This window comes from Ranitomeya variabilis, chromosome 2 (assembly GCF_051348905.1).
Source record: "Ranitomeya variabilis isolate aRanVar5 chromosome 2, aRanVar5.hap1, whole genome shotgun sequence".
NCBI classification, from domain to species: domain Eukaryota; kingdom Metazoa; phylum Chordata; class Amphibia; order Anura; family Dendrobatidae; genus Ranitomeya; species Ranitomeya variabilis.
In genome coordinates this window covers 255,437,793-255,459,361 of record NC_135233.1, presented here as the reverse complement: position 1 = coordinate 255,459,361, position 21,569 = coordinate 255,437,793, and the positions used below count along the sequence as shown (strand labels likewise).

The following is a 21,569-nucleotide window of genomic DNA, read 5'->3' as shown; positions in this document are numbered from 1 at the left end:
TTTATATAAAGTGCGGTCTACCATTATAGTTTTGACCTATGTATTTTACCCATATACTTGTGCCATTTATATATCTTATGAATATTTTTTTTCTATGTTTTTAAAAAAGCATGCAAAATATAGGTACCATCCAATATTAATACTGTTATTACTATCACACCTCGCGTCTCCTATGAGGCATTTCTGCTTTTTTCTGCTTTTTATGTATTTATAATTGAAATAAAAATGTAATATTTAAATAGTATGGATCGCTTCGTTATTTGTCCTCTTATTGTTGGGGATCAAATTTGTTAATATAGCAGTATTATAGTAGTTATATTCTTGTACATAGGAAGCAGTATTATAGTAGTTAAATTCTTGTACCCAGGGGGCAGTATTATAGTAGTTATATTCTTGTACATAGGGACAGTATTATAGTAGTTTTATTCTTGTACATAGGAGGCAGTATTATAGTAGTTATATTCTTCTACATAGGAGGCAGTACTATAGTCTTTATATTCTTGTACACTGGGCAGTATTATAGTAGTTATATTCTTGTACACGGGGCAGTATTATAGTAGTTATATTCTTGTACATAGGGGCAGTATTATAGTAGTTATATTCTTGTACATAGGGAGCAGTATTATAGTAGTTATATTCTTGTACACAGGGTGCAGTATTATAGTAGTTATATTCTTGTACATAGGGGCAGTATTATAGTAGTTATATTCTTGTACATAGGAGGCAGTATTATAGTCTTTATATTCTTGCAAACTGGGCAATATTATAGTAGTTATATTCTTGTACACAGGGGGCAGTATTATAGTAGTTATATTCTTGTACATAGGGGCAGTATTATAGTAGTTATATTCTTGTACATAGGAGGCAGTATTATAGTAGTTATATTATAGTAGTTATATTCTTGTACACAAGGGTAGTATAGTAGTTATATTCTTGTACATAGGGGCAGTATTATAGTAGTTATATTCTTGTACATAGGAGGCAGTATTATAGTAGTTATATTCTTGTACATAGGAAGCAGTATTATAGTCTTTATATTCTTGTACACTGGGCAGTATTATAGTAGTTATATTCTTGTACACGGGGCAGTATTATAGTAGTTATATTCTTGTACACGGGGCAGTATTATAGTAGTTATATTCTTGTACACAGGGGGCAGTATTATAGTAGTTATAATCTTGTACATAGGAAGCAGTATTATAGTCTTAATATTCTTGTACACTGGGCAGTATTATAGTCTTTATATTCTTGTACACTGGGCAGTATTATAGTAGTTATATTCTTGTACATAGGAGGCAGTATTATAGTAGTTATATTCTTGTACATAGGAGGCAGTATTATAGTAGTTATATTCTTGTACACGGGGCAGTATTATAGTAGTTATATTCTTGTACATAGGGGCAGTATTATAGTAGTTATATTCTTGTACACAGGGGGCAGTATTATAGTAGTTATATTCTTGTACATAGGGGGCAGTATTATAGTAGTTATATTCTTGTACATAGGAGGCAGTATTATAGTAGTTATATTCTTGTACATAGGGTCAGTATTATAGTAGTTATATTCTTGTACTCGGGGCAGTATTATAGTAGTTATATTCTTGTACATAGGAAGCAGTATTATAGTCTTTATTTTCTTGTACACTGGGCAGTATTATAGTAGTTATATTCTTGTACACGGGGCAGTATTATAGTAGTTATATTCTTGTACATAGGGTCAGTATTATAGTAGTTATATTCTTGTACACAGGGGGCAGTATTATAGTAGTTATATTCTTGTACTCGGGGCAGTATTATAGTAGTTATATTCTTGTACATAAGAAGCAGTATTATAGTCTTTATATTCTTGTACACTGGGCAGTATTATAGTAGTTATATTCTTGTACACAGGGGGCAGTATTATAGTAGTTATATTCTTGTACACAGGAGGCAATATTATAGTCTTTATATTCTTGTACACTGGGCAGTATTATAGTAGTTATATTCTTGTACACGGGGCAGTATTATAGTAGTTATATTCTTGTACATAGGGTCAGTATTATAGTAGTTATATTCTTGTACATAGGAGGCAGTATTATAATCTTTATATTCTTGCACACTGGGCAGTATTATAGTAGTTATATTCTTGTACACAGGGGGCAGTATTATAGTAGTTATATTCTTGTACATAGGGGCAGTATTATAGTAGTTATATTCTTGTACATAGGAGGCAGTATTATAGTAGTTATATTATAGTAGTTATATTCTTGTACACGGGGCAGTATTATAGTAGTTATATTCTTGTACACAGGGGGCAGTATTATAGTAGTTATATTCTTGTACACAGGAGGCAGTATTATAGTAGTTATATTCTTGTACATAGGGGCAGTATTATAGTAGTTATATTCTTGTACATAGGAGGCAGTATTATAGTAGTTATATTATAGTAGTTATATTCTTGTACATAGGGGCAGTATTATAGTCTTTATATTCTTGTACACGGGGCAGTATTATAGTAGTTATATTCTTGTACACGGGGCAGTATTATAGTAGTTATATTCTTGTACATAGGGTCAGTATTATAGTAGTTATATTCTTGTACACAGGGGGCAGTATTATAGTAGTTATATTCTTGTACATAGGGGGCAGTATTATAGTAGTTATATTCTTGTACATAGGAGGCAGTATTATAGTAGTTATATTCTTGTACATAGGGTCAGTATTATAGTAGTTATATTCTTGTACTCGGGGCAGTATTATAGTAGTTATATTCTTGTACATAGGAAGCAGTATTATAGTCTTTATTTTCTTGTACACTGGGCAGTATTATAGTAGTTATATTCTTGTACACGGGGCAGTATTATAGTAGTTATATTCTTGTACATAGGGTCAGTATTATAGTAGTTATATTCTTGTACACAGGGGGCAGTATTATAGTAGTTATATTCTTGTACTCGGGGCAGTATTATAGTAGTTATATTCTTGTACATAAGAAGCAGTATTATAGTCTTTATATTCTTGTACACTGGGCAGTATTATAGTAGTTATATTCTTGTACACAGGGGGCAGTATTATAGTAGTTATATTCTTGTACACAGGAGGCAATATTATAGTCTTTATATTCTTGTACACTGGGCAGTATTATAGTAGTTATATTCTTGTACACGGGGCAGTATTATAGTAGTTATATTCTTGTACACAGGGTGCAGTATTATAGTAGTTATATTCTTGTACATAGGGTCAGTATTATAGTAGTTATATTCTTGTACATAGGAGGCAGTATTATAATCTTTATATTCTTGCACACTGGGCAGTATTATAGTAGTTATATTCTTGTACACAGGGGGCAGTATTATAGTAGTTATATTCTTGTACATAGGGGCAGTATTATAGTAGTTATATTCTTGTACATAGGAGGCAGTATTATAGTAGTTATATTATAGTAGTTATATTCTTGTACACGGGGCAGTATTATAGTAGTTATATTCTTGTACACAGGGGGCAGTATTATAGTAGTTATATTCTTGTACACAGGAGGCAGTATTATAGTAGTTATATTCTTGTACATAGGGGCAGTATTATAGTAGTTATATTCTTGTACATAGGAGGCAGTATTATAGTAGTTATATTATAGTAGTTATATTCTTGTACACAGGGGTAGTATAGTAGTTATATTCTTGTACATAGGGGCAGTATTATAGTAGTTATATTCTTGTACATAGGAGGCAGTATTATAGTAGTTATATTCTTGTACACGGGGCAGTATTATAGTAGTTATATTCTTGTACACAGGAGGCAGTATTATAGTAGTTATATTCTTGTACACAGGGGGCAGTATTATAGTAGTTATATTCTTGTACATAGGAGGCAGTATTATAGTAGTTATATTATAGTAGTTATATTCTTGTACACAGGGGTAGTATAGTAGTTATATTCTTGTACATAGGGGCAGTATTATAGTAGTTATATTCTTGTACATAGGAGGCAGTATTATAGTAGTTATATTCTTGTACATAGGAAGCAGTATTATAGTCTTTATATTCTTGTACACTGGGCAGTATTATAGTAGTTATATTCTTGTACATAGGGGTCAGTATTATAGTAGTTATATTCTTGTACATAGGGTCAGTATTATAGTAGTTATATTCTTGTACACGGGGCAGTATTATAGTAGTTATATTCTTGTACACAGGGGGCAGTATTATAGTAGTTATATTCTTGTACACAGGAGGCAGTATTATAGTAGTTATATTCTTGTACATAAGGGCAGTATTATAGTAGTTATATTCTTGTACATAGGAGGCAGTATTATAGTAGTTATATTATAGTAGTTATATTCTTGTACACAGGGGTAGTATAGTAGTTATATTCTTGTACATAGGGGCAGTATTATAGTAGTTATATTCTTGTACATAGGAGGCAGTATTATAGTAGTTATATTCTTGTACACGGGGCAGTATTATAGTAGTTATATTCTTGTACACAGGAGGCAGTATTATAGTAGTTATATTCTTGTACACAGGGGGCAGTATTATAGTAGTTATATTCTTGTACATAGGGGCAGTATTATAGTAGTTATATTCTTGTACATAGGAGGCAGTATTATAGTAGTTATATTATAGTAGTTATATTCTTGTACACAGGGGTAGTATAGTAGTTATATTCTTGTACATAGGGGCAGTATTATAGTAGTTATATTCTTGTACATAGGAGGCAGTATTATAGTAGTTATATTCTTGTACACAGGGGGCAGTATTATAGTAGTTATATTGTACATAGGGGTCAGTATTATAGTAGTTATATTCTTGTACATAGGAGGCTGTATTATAGTAGTTATATTCTTGTACACGGGGCAGTATTATAGTAGTTATATTCTTGTACACAGGGGGCAGTATTATAGTAGTTATATTCTTGTACACAGGAGGCAGTATTATAGTAGTTATATTCTTGTACACGGGGCAGTATTATAGTAGTTATATTCTTGTACATAGGGGCAGTATTATAGTAGTTATATTCTTGTACATAGGAGGCAGTATTATAGTAGTTATATTATAGTAGTTATATTCTTGTACACAGGGGTAGTATAGTAGTTATATTCTTGTACATAGGGGCAGTATTATAGTAGTTATATTCTTGTACATAGGAGGCAGTATTATAGTAGTTATATTCTTGTACACAGGGGGCAGTATTATAGTAGTTATATTGTACATAGGGGTCAGTATTATAGTAGTTATATTCTTGTACATAGGAGGCTGTATTATAGTAGTTATATTCTTGTACACGGGGCAGTATTATAGTAGTTATATTCTTGTACACAGGGGGCAGTATTATAGTAGTTATATTCTTGTACACAGGAGGCAGTATTATAGTAGTTATATTCTTGTACACGGGGCAGTATTATAGTAGTTATATTCTTGTACATAGGGTCAGTATTATAGTAGTTATATTCTTGTACTCGGGGCAGTATTATAGTAGTTATATTCTTGTACATAGGAAGCAGTATTATAGTCTTTATATTATTGTACACTGGGCAGTATTATAGTAGTTATATTCTTGTACACAGGGGGCAGTATTATAGTAGTTATATTCTTGTACATAGGGGACAGTATTATAGTAGTTACATTGTACATAGGAGGCAGTATTATAGTAGTTATATTCTTGTACACAGGGGGCAGTATAATATACTTTTTTGCTGCAGTCTTCCATTTGTGGTTTATCATTGTGTTAATGTTCACTTTTTTTTTTTTCTCTTGTAGATGTCGACGTCCGCTGCGGTTTTGCGTCAGGCTTCTGTTGAGGAGAAGGACGAGAAAGCGTCTTCGAGGCAAAAGTTTGTCACATCTGAAATATCGGAAGCAGTCGAGCGTGCTCGTAAGCGGCGTGAGGAGGAAGAACGCAGGACTCGTGAAGAACGATTAGCTGCCTGTGCTGCAAAACTCAAGCAACTGGATCAAAAGACAAAACAGGCTACTAAATCCGGGAGTGAGACGCCTAAGCGGATGGAAAACAAGGAGAATGAGGACCCCAGGTCTCCGGTCTCAGACAGGAGTAGTGCCCAGGAGAACATACAGAGCTTTCGAAGAGGTGCGGCCAAATGATACAGAAGTCTGAGACGTTACATAGCTGTTCCCTTAGGCTACTTTCACATTTGCGGACGAGGGCTTTGTGGAGGGCTGCGTAGTTCCTCCATTAAGCCCTGCCCACTGCCACGCCTTTTCCTTCAGCTCCGCCTACATTGGCATGCGTCCTGTGTACCCTATCTTTAACATTGGGTACGCAGGCCATGCGGATGCCTCCGCATGCTTTGTTTTGACGCTGTGCCAACCTGCGTCGAGTGCAACATGTTGCATTTTCTTGCGGTTGGCGCATAATCAAAACGACGCATGCGGAGGCATCCGCATGGCCTGCGTACCCAATGTTAAAGATAGGGTACACAGGACGCATGCCGACGTAGGCGGAGCTGAAGGAAGAGGCACGGCAGTGGGCAAGGCTTAACAGAGGAGCTACGCAGCCCTCCGCAAAGCCCTTGTCCGCAAATGTGAAACTAGGCTTACTGAGGGAGGAGAGTGGTCAATATTCTTACACTGCTATTCGTGGGTTTTACTCTTCTTCTAGAGTTTTCCCAGGAATCTCCCTCTGAGTATTTAGATGAGGAGCCTACAATAGCTCCACGAGGCGAGAGCAGCAGTGAGGATGACTGCAGAGAATCCATGTCTCCAGTGCAGGATTTCAGCAAACATCAAAAACTGATCCCACCGAGGTTCCAAAGACAGCAACAGGTAATGGGGGGAGAAATCTGTGATCACTAGAATGTTTCTGATAGTCTTCTACCTCAGAGCTTCACTTTGTATTAGGCTATTTTTTTTGGAAATGGTCATCATTCTTCCTGCTATGCGTAGCCATAGACTCTGAGCTCCTATATTGCATGGGGTAGCTGTCCACCGGGTTGTGGAGTTGGTATAAAATGGACCGACTCAGACTCCTAAAATATATAACCCATTGGGTACAGTAGTACAATAGGATATGCTGTACATTTTCCTCATAATTTGGGAAAGTTATGAAATGTCCTAGAAATGTCTGTTCTGTTCCTGATCTAATGATCTGGGTTTTTAGATTAGATAAATCTGTGGTGCACTTTATGCACATGCTCAGTAGTGACCAGTTCTGTGGAGTCGTAGATGAGATGAATCTGTGCTGCACTTTATGTACATGTCAGTAGTGACCAGTGCTGTGGAGTCGTAGATGAGATGAATCTGTGCTGCACTTTATGTACATGTCAGTAGTGACCAGTTCTGTGGAGTCGTAGATGAGATGAATGTGTGCTGCACTTTATGTACAGGCTCAGTAGTGACCAGTGCTGTGGGGTCGGAGTCAGGGAAATTAAGGAGTCTGATGTTTGGCTTACCGACTCCACAGCCCCGGTTGTCCATGCATAATTGGATTACTCAGCATTACCAGTGCACGCTCTTGGCAGGCACTGAATGCTGAGAAATTTATTTTCACGGGGTGTTTCCAACTCCAAGACACTAGCCAGTCAGTATGTTGTAGGTGTTATAATAGTATTAGCAAATGCCTCCAATTATAAATGTAGTATAGTTCTTGTATCTAGACTTGTATTGGCGACGGATCGCGACGTATGGCCATACATCGCGTCCGTCGTGCACTGGATGCGTCGTGTTTTGGTGGACCGTTGTCACGAAAAAACGTTCAAGGGAACGGTTTTTCGTACGTCGCATCCGCCATTTCCTACCGCGCATGCGCGGCCGGAACTTTGCCCCCTCCTCCCCGGGACTTTACAATGGGCAGCGGATGCGTTGAAAAACTGCATCCGCTGCCCACGTTGTGCTGATGTTTCACAACATACGTCGGTACGTCGCGCCGACGTTTAGCGACGGCTGCGTACCGACGCAAGTGTGAAAGAAGCCATAGCGAATCAGCAGAAGTAAACTACATATGGAATTGAAGGTTTTTGCTAATATTAACATACAACTACTGCATATTAGGACAGGATTTTGGAGATGGCTATAATACATTTTTAAACTTTTGATGCTTGCAGAATTCTGAATGCAGCTCTGGCTGTTGATGAAGTCTGTCTATAAATTCCTTCTGATATATTGCCTCGCGCTCTTGTGTCCTTAGGAGCAGCTGTATAAGATGCAACAATGGCAGCAGCAACAGCAAGCCTACATGGCATCTACCCACACCAACCACACACGCCCTTTCTATTCCCACCACCCCCAGATGTTGGGGTTTGACCCTCGCTGGATGATGATGCCATCATATATGGATCCCCGGATGACGCAGGGTCGCACTGCTGTTGATTTCTATCCTTCCTCTATACATCCACCAGGTTAGTGCTCTGATTGCACCAGCACTACCAGCCTGGTGTATCTGTACCATTGGGTAGAATCACTGTGGGTTGATGTAAAGATCACAAGGGGCACAACAATTGTAGATTTATCCTGTGCATTGGGGCACATGAGCATCAGCAGGTCATATTTTCTGTTTGCTCTGCAGCATTGAGAACCGGTCAATATCTGGATTAGAAAGCATGGTTTTATGGTTCCCGGTGCCTGGACAAACTCTGTTAGTGTTGCTTGCTAAATAAACTTGTTTTCTGGCTAGGTGTGATGAAACACATAATCCAGCAGGAATCCGTGGGTGGAAGCTGCCAGCCAGACGATTGCCAGCCATCAGATTGCCGGCCTCCATCTGCTGAACCGATGTCGGCATGGAGCCAGGACAGCTATGTGCACCTGCAAAGCAAAGCCTACTGCCTGCCTCCGCAGAAGCCAGTGGAAAGCGCTGCAGATGCTGGATACAGCAGGTAACTGGGTGCAAAAAAATATTGTCCCTCATCACCAACCTCAGCACTAATGATCTGGTCACTTGTTTCCTAGAAAAAGTCAACCATATGTCAGGACATTTTCATACAGTCCCATCAGAGTTTAGATCTCTTTTCCTCTCGCACCTCAAGCTCACTTTCTACCTTTGAACCTGTTGCAGAAGAAGTTACCAGGCTCTTGGCGTCTTCTCTCCCTACATCATGCATAAATGACCTTATTCCCTCACATATTTCAGTCTTTCACCCCGGTTGTCATTACCTACCTAACTAAAATATTGACCGTCTTACTTCTGGTAACTGCCCTCTTCATTCAAGCATGCCGTCATAATCCCTCTACTAAAAAAAAAACAGTAAAAAAATAAAAACTATCCCTTGACCAGAACTTCGCTGTTAAGTATAGACATGTCTCATCTTCCCGTTATCTCTAAACTCCTAGAACGCCAGGTCTGCTCCCATCTAATCCGCTATCTCTCAGATCACTCTGTTCTTCACCTTTTACAATCCAGTTTCTGCTATTTACACTCTACTGAATCTTCCCTCCCTAAAGTCTCTAGTGATCTACCACCTAAATCTAATGGTCCCTGCTGGTTCTCCTGGATCTCTGCAGCATTGGACACAGTGGATATACTTTGCTCTATCCACCTCAAGGACACCGTTCTCTCCTGGTTCTCCTCCTACCTCTCTGACCGCTCCGGTTTTTTTTTTTTTTGCAGGTTCTTATTCGATTAATCTTCCTCTTTATTATAGGGGTTCCTTAATCTCAGTCCTCTGCTCTATATACACCACCCCTATTGGACGAACAATCTGCAGATTTGGTTTCCAGTATAATCTCTCTTTTTTTAATCTGATAACTTTTTATTAACATTTTCCAAAAAAAATCCAGAAATCAGAATTCAGAACAAAACTCCCTCCCCTCTCCTTTCCCCCCCTCTACAACATTCAATTATAGCTGCTGGAAAAAAATGGGATAAGCGTGGATTTATTCTGCGCTGCTTAATAACTGAACATCCGAGCGTGTTGAAATGAAATTTGGTTTTATTGAATGCGTTTCGAAGTTCTGAGACTCGGCTTCATCAGGAAATACCACAAATTATAGCTGCTGAGAAGACCTAAATATCCATTAGCTGACCTTTTGGCTGCGTTCACACGGAGCGTTTTTGTTGCGTTTTTTTATGCTTTTTTTATTCTAATTTTCAGTTGTTTTACAGTACCACCAAAGCCTATGCACACGCATTGTTTTTTTTTTTTTTGTCATCAGGATTTTGTGCTTTGCATGTTTTGGGGGTGCATAGAGCATGTCACTTTCTTTCAGGGGTTTTTCCATTGACTTGAATGGGTGGTGAAAAAACGCAGGTATCGTCTTTTGCTGCATTTTTTGTGCCAAAACCTGATTCTATGGGATAGGACTTTTTTTTTTTTTTCCCCAACACTAATCAGCATGCATAAGAGACAAATCTAGCATGCGAAAAATGCATTAAAAACGCTGCCAAAAACCCCCCAAGGAAAACATGCTTCAAATCAGGTTTTGCTGTTGTAGAAAAAAAGCCTATTGTGAACTTACCCTAACAGGTAACACTCACTCATGTTACCTGCATCTTTAAAAACCTCTCCAGAATCTGATTTTTTTTTTTTTTTTTTCACTTTTAAACCTGCAAAAACTTTTGTCGCTCTTATTCATTCTGGTCTGGTCTACTGCACTTATACTGATCGGGCTCTCTAATTCAGAGTCGTATTTCAATCCAGCTGCTACACCGATGCCACCACCTTGTACCAGTCATTACACTGGTTGCTCATTTGCTACAGAATACAATACAAATGTATCTCTTACTCACAGAGCTTTCCACAGTTCTGCACCTCCCTATATCGCCTCCCTCATCTGTCTATCGCCATTCCCGTATTCTCAGTCTTAGATCACTTGCAGAACGAACATCCTCCATAATCCGAACCTCGCCTCTGTCTCCTAGACTACTCCTTTGCTGCGCCAGTGTTCTGGAATGCATTACCCCAGACAATCTAATTAATACTTAGCCCCCACATTTTTAAAAGCACATCACTTTAGACAAGCCTATCACTTCACTAATCTAATTCTCCCCTGTTTCCTTCTTTCAAAATTTTCCTCGGACTTTGCTTCCTCCTACTCGTCTGTCTCCACATCCTCCATGCCCCCAATAGCACTTGGTAACTGCACTTAAATCCTGGCTGATGACCGGATCATGCAGCTTATTTGGAATGCCCTATTTATTATAATGATGGAGGCCCGTACATGACGGGCACTTTCTACCCATTGTGTCCACCCTATATAGATGGTCAGCTTGCAATCAGGGACCTCACTCCTCCTTTAACTGGTCAACTATGTTTTGCTTTGTGATTTGTCTCCTCGCTTAATTGTAAAGTGCTGCGGAATATGTTGGTGCCATATAAAAAAAATTGTCATTTATGCATGTATATAGCTGTTAACAGGTGGAGTTAGATGTGAGATGTATGTGCAGCGTAATAATCATGAGGAGACATTTATTGCATAGTGGAAGTTCTTTATCTTCCTGTGGGACTTTGTGTTGCCATTCTTTATTTTCAAGCCCCCCTGCTTGCTGTCATTAAATAGGAGAATCCTCGCATGCATCCCTTTTTTACTCTGTCGCCTCATTGGGGGACACAGGACCATGGGTGTTATGCTGCTGTCCACTAGGAGGCGACACTATGCATAATCTGAAAAAGATTAACTGTGGCTCCTCCTGTGCAGTATACACCCCTGGACGGCATCAGCCTTCTCCAGTTTTTGCTTAGTGTCGCAAAGGAGGCACACCTAAAGATTTTTACTCCGTTTTACTCCGTTTCCCGCTTTCTGACGGTATTACAGATGAAGAAAAGAGGGTCTTCTGTGAGACCCCCGGCATGGCTCCTTCCTCGGCCCCCTATTATGGGGTGCCCAGTTGAAGTAGAGATGGCTATTCCCCATGCTGCTCCTTCCCCAACCCCTCGGGTGTTGGTTCGAAGTCGAGACCCCCCTCCTTCCCCAATTCCTTTTGGTTTCTGGGTTGAGGTCGAGGCGAGGATAAAGGCCCCTGACGGTGTAACAACAGCACCCTCCCTAATCCCCCTCTGGGGGTATTAGGTTGAGACACCTCAGGTAGGGCCTGTACAGGCAGCATCCTACAGCTCCCAGCAATGGGCCAGCATACTGCGCCTGCATCCAGGGACCCCAGCCCAGCTGCGGGCTCCTGTTGGGGCCAGGGGGGAGTGCAGGCAGGCATGGCACATACAGACGCAGGGCTCCCTGCGTCCCTGTCTCTGCGGCAGCACCAGCTCTCTACTGCCTCAGGGGGACCCCTCACCGGGCTCCCCCTTCCGCTTATAGCCCCACCGCCATCCTGCCTTCAAATCCGGAGGGGTCCGGTTCAGATCCGACCCCCTCCCGGACTTTTGCGCCGGCCTGGAGCCCTTCTGGGCCTCAGGCATCTAATTTAGGCCCCGGCTTCGGCCTAGCTGAAGCAGCAGCCTCTTCTCCGCCCCCCGGTCCGCCCCCCGGATGACAAATATGACACTCTACAGTGTCATACAAGGGGCGGATCGAGACAGAAAGGGCGGGTTTTTGATAGCCTTGCCGCCTTTTCCAGCTCTCCGCCCCCTTCTCCTCCTCTCTCCTCTGTCTCTGCAGCCATTTTCGGCTGCAGATTAACCCTGCATATCCCGGTCTGCAGGACCAGGACCAGGCAGCCAGTCTCCGGGGGGCACAGGACTGTGGATCTTCGGCGCTGGACCTCGGGGCACACTGGTGGGGTAAGATCACAGCTGGGTTATTTTTACTCAGCTGTGAATCCATATTACCTATAAGACTCCCCTGTAGGTTCTCTACCCCTGTAAGGTCCATCTGCTGGCAGCACCTGTGCACTTTGTGCACTATGCAGGGCTCAAGGTCCAAGAGAACCAGGCAGATCTGCTATTATGCATTCTGCACAGCCTGCGGGACCGCTCTCTCCAGTAGTAGCACGTACTAGCATTGCCAGAACTGTATATAACCTAATGTGTCACTCGGTGTCTAATGCCACGCCGGAATGGGCTACTCAGTTCTCGCAATCTATGAAGCAGTCTATAGATAACCTAACTTCCACATTGCTTCAGGCTCTGCAGGGTCATGCCCCGGCTATGACCGTTACCCAACAACGGGAGAGCTTGACTCAGGAACCAGATGACCCTGGCACATCCACGTCTAGGTCAGGACGCAAGCGGATCCATAGATCAAGTCCATCTGCGTCACCCCATAGCACACGGTCATCCCCCCTCTAGGGAGAGACACCGTAGCTCCAGGTCATCTAGACCGTCCCGTTCCAGGGACAGACGATGCAGATCTCCGCAATCACCAACCGGAGAAGGCCTTCTCCCCAGCCCACCCAGCAGGGGACGCCTCAGTGAGATCCCAATCCCTCCTAGCAATACAGCGCTAGTTGAGGACATAATATCTCAGTGATACACAGGATTCGGAAGGCATCTGCGACTCTGACTCGGACAGAGAAACGGAGGGGTCCCTGATCCCAATCCCTCCTAGCAATACAGCGCTAGTTGAGGACATAATATCATCCATCCATCGGGTGCTGGACATTTCTGATCCGCCACCAGAGGTCCCAGAACATAAGATTTTCTTTGAAGGACCTCTGAAGCCGCCTAAGGTTTTCTCGATCCACCCAGAGTTTAAGGCGATCCTTAAAAAACAGCTCTACAGCCTGAGAAAAAATTCGCTAATCGCAAATATCTGGGGGCGAGGTACCCCTTCCCACAGAAGGAGGAATGGACAGATCCACCTGAGGTGGATTAAAAGTCTCCAGGCTAGCAGCACAGACCCTCCTTTTCACTGCCAGATAGCTCAACCCTCAGGGACGCAGCAGACCGGCAGGTAGAACGCATGGCTCGTTCAATTTTCGAGGCAGCAGGGGCATCCATGGCTCCCGCGTTCGCCTCAGCTTGGGCTGCCAAGGCCATCCTGACCTGGGCAAAGAATTTACAAGCCTTCCAAGCATCCGCTCCTGAACTGTCGGACCAAGCGGTTCAAAATGCAGTTGTAGCAGATTATATGCTCCATGCAGCTCTGGTTTCAGCAAGGGGAGTCGCGGGGCCAGCATCAAACGCCATCACGATTAGGCGTATCCTCTGGCTGCGGGAATGGCAAGCGGACGCAGCCTCAAAGGAGTCCCTCACGCACCTCCCCTACCTCAGTGGGAGTCTTTTTGGTGAACAGTTGGACACTATGATATCCAACGCCACAGGGGGTAAGAGTACTTCTCTTCCCCAACTGAAACTTAAACGCACTTACAAGAAGCGTAACCAAACTCGATTCCGATCCTTTCGGAATTCCTCCGGCTGGTCCGTCTCACGTCCGGTACAAAATCGTATCCGTTCCCCACGCATCGGACAAGGCCTGGCAGTCAAAAGCAGGCCAGTCTAAGCCCAGAGGAGGAAAATCCCAGACTTCTCCTCCTCATGACTCACGGACTCCGGATAACACCACACCAGTAGGCGGCCGACTTTTGTAAAACCGCCAGCCAAGGCTCGAGCCTACCACCAAGCGGTCTCCTCGCTTTGTTAATCAGGAGTCATAGTACCGGTACCCACGTCCGACCGCTTCCGAGGGTTCTACTCCAATCTGTTCGTAGTTCCCAAGAAAGGAGGCAGCGTACGGCCCATACTAGACCTAAAACAGCTCAACAAATATGTACGGGTCCGTCACTTCCGCATGGAGTCCCTTCGGTTCATCTTGCGTCCATGGAGAAGGGAGAATATCTCCCCTTCATAGACATGCGTGCATATACCCATTGCACCTGCCCATCAGAGGTTTCTCAGGTTCGCAATAGGCCAGGACCACTACCAATTCGTGGCTCTCCCCTTTGGACTCGCCACGGCTCCCAGAGTCTTCATCAAGGTCATGGCAGCAACCATGGACGTCCTGCGTTCCAGAGGCATAGTAGTCGTTCCATACCTGGACGACCTAGTCATCAAGGCTCCCACCCTTCAAGGAATGCGAGCTCAGCGTCTCAATCACAACCGATACTCTCAGTTGCATGGGCTGGTTAATCAACCTACAAAGTCATCACCAACCCCGAGTCAGTCCCTGACTTTCCTGGGAATGTTATTCAACACTTCCAGGGGTCTAGTGCTCCTTCCCAAGGACAAGGCACTGGCCCTCCGACTAGCAGATGAAGAAAAGAGGGTCTCTTGTGAGACTCCCGGCATGGCTCCTTCCTCGGCCCCCTATTATGGGGTGCCCAGTTGAAGTTGAGATGGCTATTCCCCATGCTGCTCCTTCCCCAGTCCCTCGGGTGCTGGTTCGAAGTCGAGACTCCCTTCCCCAATTCCTTTTGGTTTCTGGGTTGAGGTCGAGGCGAGGATAAAGGCCCCTGAAGGTGACAATAGCACCTTCCCTATCCCTCTCTGGGGGTATAGGTTGAGACACCTCAGGTAGGGCCTGTACAGGCAGCATCCTACACCTCCAAGCAATGGGCCAGCACACTGCGCCTGCATCCAGGGACCCCGGCTCAGCTGTGGGCTCCTGTTGGGCAAGTGGTCCTCAGCGGAAGCGTCCATGCCCATCAACATCCTGAAAATTCGTGCCATCCTTCTGGCATTGAGGGCTTTCCATCACTTACTGGCAGCCTCTTACATCAGGATACAGTTGGACAATACCACGACTGTGGCATATGTGACTCATCAAGGGGGGACCCGCAGTACCCAAGCGACGCGGGAAGTGTCATATGTCCTCCGCTGGGCGGAGGACACAGGGTCGGTCCTTCGGCGGTCCACGTTCGGGTGTGGACAACTGGGAAGCAGACTTCCTCAGCCGACAAGGAATAGACTCGGGAGAGTGGTCTCTCCATCCCGAAATTTTTCAACAGATCTGTCTCCGCTGGGGGCCCCCGGATGTGGACCTAATGGCATCCCATTTCAATGCCAAGGTCTCCAACTTCATTGCCTGAACTCACGATCCGCGGTCGCTCGGAGCAGACGCTCTGGTTCAGGACTGGACTCAGTTCCAGCTTCTGTATATTTTTTTCACCTCTCCCCCTGATATCCAGAGGGTGAGGAAGATCAAACAAGAGGGAGTTTCAACTATCCTCATTGCACCGGACTGGCCCAGACGCACATGGTACGCCGACATCGTACAACTCACAGCAGACGCCCCCTGGCGTCTCCCCGACCGACACAATCTTCTATCACAAGGGCCGTTCTACCACCAGATTTCAAGGGCTCTCAACTTGATGGCGTGGCCCTTGAGACCTGGGTTCTAACCCAGGCAGGGTTCTCGACAGAGGTCATTGCAACCATGATCAGAGCACGGAAATCAGCCTCTGCCAAGAAGTATTACCGTACCTGGAAAGTTTTCTTTACCTGGTGCGAACCTCGTGGCCAGGTTCCACTCCCTTATTCCCTACCCAAAGTTCTTGGTTTTCTCCAAGCGGGTCTGGAGGCCAGTCTGTCATTGGGCTCGCCTGAAGCCAGGTGTCAGCCCTCTCAGTGCTTTTTCCAAAAGCGCATTGCTACCAAGCCGCAAGTAAGGCCTTTTCCTTCAGGGGGTTCCCCGATTGGTTCCCCCCTACAGACGACCACTAGAAACGTGGGACCTCATCCTGGTCCTGACAGCATTGCAGGAACCACCCTTTGAACCCCTTAAGGAGGTCCCGCTCCGCCTTCTTTCCCAGAAGGTGGTTTTTTTCCTGGTGGCACTCATCTCGCTACGCAAGGTGTCTGAACCGACAGCACTCTCATGCAGACGGCCTTTCCTGGCTTGTCACCAGGCCAAGGTAGTTCTTCGTACGGTCTTATCCTTCCTTCCGAAGGTTGTGTCAGACTTCCACCTCCATGAGGAAATTTCACTACCATCCCTTTGTCCGGTTCCGGTTCATAGAGTGGAGAAGGCTCTGCATACGCTTGACCTTGTCAGGCCTTTGCGTATATACGTGTCTAGGACTGCGTCCTTCCGGAGGTCTGATTCTCCGTTCCTCCTTCCGGAAGGCGGCCACAAGGGTAGGCCAGCTTCCAAAAGCTACTCTTGCCAGGTGGATCAAATCCACCATACAAGAGGCGTACCGCCTTAAGAATCCTCCTCTTCCAGCCGGTATTACGGCACACTCTACACGGGCGGTAGAGGCCTCCTGGGCCATTCGGCACCAGGCTTCGGCACAACAAGTGTGTAAGGCGGCCACTTGGACTAGCTTACACACATTTACTAAACACTACAGGGTTCATACCCAGTCCTCAGCGAGCCTGGGTAGATGTGTCCTGCAGGCGGCGGTGCCCTAAGTGTACGGGCCTGTCTGCACAATATTCGTCCATTGCTTCCCACCCAGGGACTGCTTTAGGACGTCCCATGGTCCTGTGTCCCCCAATGAGGCGACAGAGTAAAGGAGATTTTTGTGTACTCACCGTAAAATCTCTTTCTCTTAGCCTCTAATTGGGGGACACAGCTCCCACCCTGTTGCCCTTTCCGGGCTGTTGTAACTGTTGAGTTCTCATATTGTTTCTTGAGCTCGTACATAGTTGCCTTCTTACAGGCATAATTATGTTATTCATGTTACGTTCCTCCTACTGCTTTGGCACAAAACTGGAGAAGGCTGATGCCGTCCAGGGGTGTATACTGCACAGGAGGAGCCACAGTTAATCTTTTTCAGATTATGCATAGTGTCGCCTCCTAGTGGACAGCAGCATAACACCCATGGTCCTGTGTCCCCCAATTAGAGGCTAAGAGAAAGAGATTTTACGGTGAGTACACAAAAATCTCCTTTTTCTGCTCATGGATGTCTCTTGAAATATTGTCAGTGTTACATGGGATGTAAATATGAATAATTTTATTTTTTTTCCCCCTTTAAGAAATGAAATGTCTTACTGCTCCTCAAGGGAGAGGTCAGACGCCGTGCATGCCCACCAAGAAGCTTTAGCAGAAAGAGGCGAGGAATATCTCACTGGCAATTATGAGAAGTCTGCAGGAAACTTCAGTAGCTGCATCTCCCCTCGAGGCCAGGATTGTTCATACCCGCATCTGGAAAGTGCCGCAGATTCAGCTGTCAGTCGGGCTCCGATGAGCTGCGCGCAGTGTAGACCGTCAGAGTTTATGAATGAGAAGAAGCCTCAGTTTAATGGCTGGGGATACGTGCACCATCAGAAGTCCTCCGATACCTCAAGTAGTGCAGAAGAAGATAAGGAAGAGCAGAATGTGGGTTGTCAAGCATGGAGGAAGGAAGACCGAGGCAGCCAGGACTCTACTGGTGGAGCAGACTGGAGGAATGAGCCCACCACCAACTCCCCACATCCACACTCTGAGCACTTGGGAAGGAGTCGTCGCACTGGTCCTATAAAGAAACCGGTGCTCAAAGCGCTTAAGGTGGAGGAGAAGGAGCTGGAGAAAAGCAAACTTGAATCCAAGGAGCCAGTAAAAACCATAAAGGAGAAGCTTCTGGCAAAGCCTGAGAGCACAGCAAAGCTGGAGCCTGCTCCTATAAGCTCCTCGTCAAGCTCTACAACTAAGGAGAAGCCACAACCTACTGTCAACGATTCGGAAAAAAATCCCGAAGAGAAGGTGGAGAAAGAATGGGGCATGAAGTTATCTACTCGTGAATCAAACGCAGCTTCCCAAACCAAAAGGAGCAACTGGATATTTATTGATGAAGAGCAGGCTTTTGGGGGTAGAACCCATGGCCGTGGAAGAGGCAGAGGGTTCAGAGACTTTACGTTCCGAGGCCGAGGTTCGACCGGCCCTTATAATGGTCAGAGGGTTAACAGAGGCAGAGGGCTCCGAGAATTTAACCCCACTGAGGATTTCCGAAATAGGGTCCCCCGACGGCGCGGTGTTAGTGAAACGCACAGTGAAGGGTCCGAATATGAGGAGCTCCCCAAACGCAGACGTCAGCGGGGGTCAGAAAACGATACCATGGTGGAAAGCGAAGCCGATGACACGAGGAAAGGAGACTTCCAAGATTCCTGGCGCTCCAATAGAAATTACTCAGACGAATCGAATAGTATAGACTCTAAATCCAGGGCCCCGAGGGCTTTTGGCAGGTCTCTTCCTCCCAGACTTAGCAACAGTTATAGCAGGCGGCCCTTCATATCCAAGGAGTCTTCACACTGGAGTGCCAAATCTGGGGGGTCGAACTGGCAAGAGTATAGCGTACCCTCAGACTCCTATGTCATGCGGCATAATGCCGACAGAGAGCATGGAAATGACTACAGCTACTCTGACTCCTTCCATCACAGGAGAGGATTCGATGAAACCCAAGGAGATGATCGGCGGACATTTTTCCAGGACGAATATTCAGATCGGGAGAGTCTGGATAAAAGATCATTTGTGAGGAGACGACCTCCTCGTCAAGATAAACCCCCAAGATTTCGACGCCTCAGGCAGGAAAGGGAATCTGCTGGGCACTGGAGCAGTGAGGAGATTGGGAGCATTATGAACAGCCATGAGCACTGGCAGACCCGTCCAAGGATGCCGCTTACCGAAAGATCGGGGCCACCTGCCAGGCGGTCTCCTGACCACTGCTACCACAACTCCGAACATGTGAACGAGGATTGGGAAACTGCATCCGAGAGCAGTGACTTCAGCGAGAAGAGGCCTGGAGAGGTGGATGGGGATGGAAATCTTTCCGGAAACTGCTTCTCCGAGAAAAGAGAACTGTCCAAAAGGAGCTTCTCCAGCCAAAGACCCCTAGTGGACCGACGCAAGGCAGAATCTTCTGGGTATGATGAGAAGCCATCAAGGGTCGGAGGGAGCTCTCGGGACTATCGGCAAAATCCATCTTCTGGGAAGACCAGGTAAACTGGGTCTACAAAGCCAGATGGTGTTAGTGGGGGTTAGGTGAAGTTGGGTTTCGTACAGTTGACATTTCTCAATTCCCCAGACAGATTATTAAAGGGATATTAAACCTTTATCGCATGGCCACAGGACACAAATATCTGATGGATGATGGCGCTTACCTCTGCTTCCTTCTTACATTTTTTTTTTCCCCCCTTCTATCCTTAAAGTCGCTGCTCTGAAGACTCTTACACACAAGATGGCAGCCACCACCGCTATGGGTTAGAAAGTTCTTCTCAGTGCGATATCGCAGAATGCAAGAAGTCAGAGCGAGATTCCAGGCCGGCAGGGCTAAGAGTGGGCGAGAAATCGGAAACTATGACTACCTTTGAACTGAAATATGGAGGTAGATATGATCTCTTTGTTCTGTATGACTTGCAGACAATATGAGATTGGTCATTAATGTTGCTGCTGCCTCCAGACTCCGTTATTGAGGATGATGTTGATCTGGGTGGAGAGCCTTATTCAGACATGACCAATAAACCACGACGAGCTCTGGATAAAGATCGCAGGAAAAAAGATCAGATGGTGCAGGTGAGAGATTTGTGTCTCTCTAATGTATTCCATAGGACCATACAGGATATCTCAATCTGTCTGCTCTGCTGTATAGGTGCCCACCAAAAGCAGCAGCATACAATCAAGGATCCCTCCTCGCTTTGCCAAAAAGCAGAACAGCATGTGCATGGATCAAACCGACGTTCCTGGGAAAGAGATCTGGGAAAGCGGCAGTCAAAGTTAGTAATGTTCCTTTACTTATATAATTTGTAGATCTGGAGCATGTGGTGGGGACTCTCGCTGACAGTACCCATGAATTAAAGGGAACTTGTGAAGTAGCCTGCATAGTTTGCTATCTGGTCTGTGAATGCAACAAATGCTGCAAAACCCATGTATCAAAATGTAATTCCTGATCTTAAGTGCCATGACAATAATTTGTTCTTCTTTCTAGGCATCTCCGTCCAGTCGGGAAGTGATTCCTGGGGTAAGCCTGGCAGCAGTTTCAGTACAGAGTCTGCGCCCTCTGAGGTGAGATTTCTGGCTTCTGGACATGCATTCATCCCTGTAATTACTTGCTTTGGTCTCTATGATGTTCCAATAGATCCTGCCGACCCTTCACCATGTACTCAATAGAAGGGAAGTGAGGAGACGTATGTACTGAGAGACTGCTCCTCATCATCGGCCTTGGGGTTGCAGCACACAGGGATGGTCATTCCCCCCCCTCCCCTAGTCTCCTACAACAATCCTAGACTTACAGGACCCAGCAATCGTCCTGCAGACTTCATGTAGTCTATCTTGTGACGTTATTCGTAGGGATTCAAAGGCAGCCAGGGTGACAGCGGCATTGACCTCAGTGCCGAATCTCGAGAATCGTCTGCCACTTCCTCACAGCGTAGCTCTCCATATGGGACAATGAAACCAGAGGAGCTGAATGGTGCCGTCATGGTTGAGACGAAATCAGAGTGTCCTAAAGAGCTGGGTCAAAAATCGTCAGAAAAGGTGTGTTCCATCTTGGTACGATGAACTAGACTTCTAAATGTGCTGTGCCGGTAGAGAACTTTTTAGTGGGTCCATCAGTAGGATGCTGCACTGCCATTGTCCTGCCGCTACCGGTTTAGCGAACAAGAATCTGTCAGTTTTCTTAATTCTCCCATGTTCTGGATGTGGGTTCTCTTCTCCTCGGTCTACACTGTTTGCTTAGCTCGTGCTTTTTCTCTTGCAGGAGCCAGATTCCAGTTCTGGAATGAACAAGGAACACAAGCCAGGTCCCATTGGCAACGAGCGCTCTCTAAAGAACAGGAAAGGTTCAGAAGGAGCGGAGCGATTAGAGGGCAGCGTGCCGCCTGTAAATACTGTCGAGATCCACGTGGATTCTGTTCTTCCCGTGCCTCCTATTGAATTTGGAGTAAGCGCAAAAGTG

At 44.9% G+C, this 21,569-nt stretch overlaps 1 protein-coding gene and 1 non-coding gene across 10 annotated transcripts in view; both read left to right on the top strand.

Annotated features, from left to right (window-relative positions):
• The window catches only part of PRRC2B (proline rich coiled-coil 2B), a 79,300-nt gene that overhangs the window by 46,433 nt on the left and 11,298 nt on the right, over nucleotides 1-21,569 (top strand). For 7 of the 9 annotated variants that reach the window (XM_077284683.1, XM_077284688.1, XM_077284685.1 and 4 more), the window contains exons 12-22: nucleotides 5,735-6,062; nucleotides 6,594-6,757; nucleotides 8,118-8,328; nucleotides 8,604-8,805; nucleotides 17,677-19,614; nucleotides 19,825-20,000; nucleotides 20,076-20,188; nucleotides 20,265-20,388; nucleotides 20,601-20,677; nucleotides 20,963-21,148; nucleotides 21,372-21,566. In XM_077284683.1, the coding sequence (XP_077140798.1) occupies nucleotides 5,735-6,062; nucleotides 6,594-6,757; nucleotides 8,118-8,328; nucleotides 8,604-8,805; nucleotides 17,677-19,614; nucleotides 19,825-20,000; nucleotides 20,076-20,188; nucleotides 20,265-20,388; nucleotides 20,601-20,677; nucleotides 20,963-21,148; nucleotides 21,372-21,566 (3,714 nt within the window). The remainder of the gene's footprint in view (nucleotides 1-5,734; nucleotides 6,063-6,593; nucleotides 6,758-8,117; nucleotides 8,329-8,603; nucleotides 8,806-17,676; nucleotides 19,615-19,824; nucleotides 20,001-20,075; nucleotides 20,189-20,264; nucleotides 20,389-20,600; nucleotides 20,678-20,962; nucleotides 21,149-21,371; nucleotides 21,567-21,569) is intronic. The other 2 variants (XM_077284687.1, XM_077284681.1) reach the window with 1 other exon arrangement.
• On the top strand, nucleotides 20,731-20,814 carry LOC143810804 (small nucleolar RNA SNORD62). Its single transcript, XR_013223188.1, has one exon. It is a non-coding gene; the product is annotated as a small nucleolar RNA SNORD62 (small nucleolar RNA).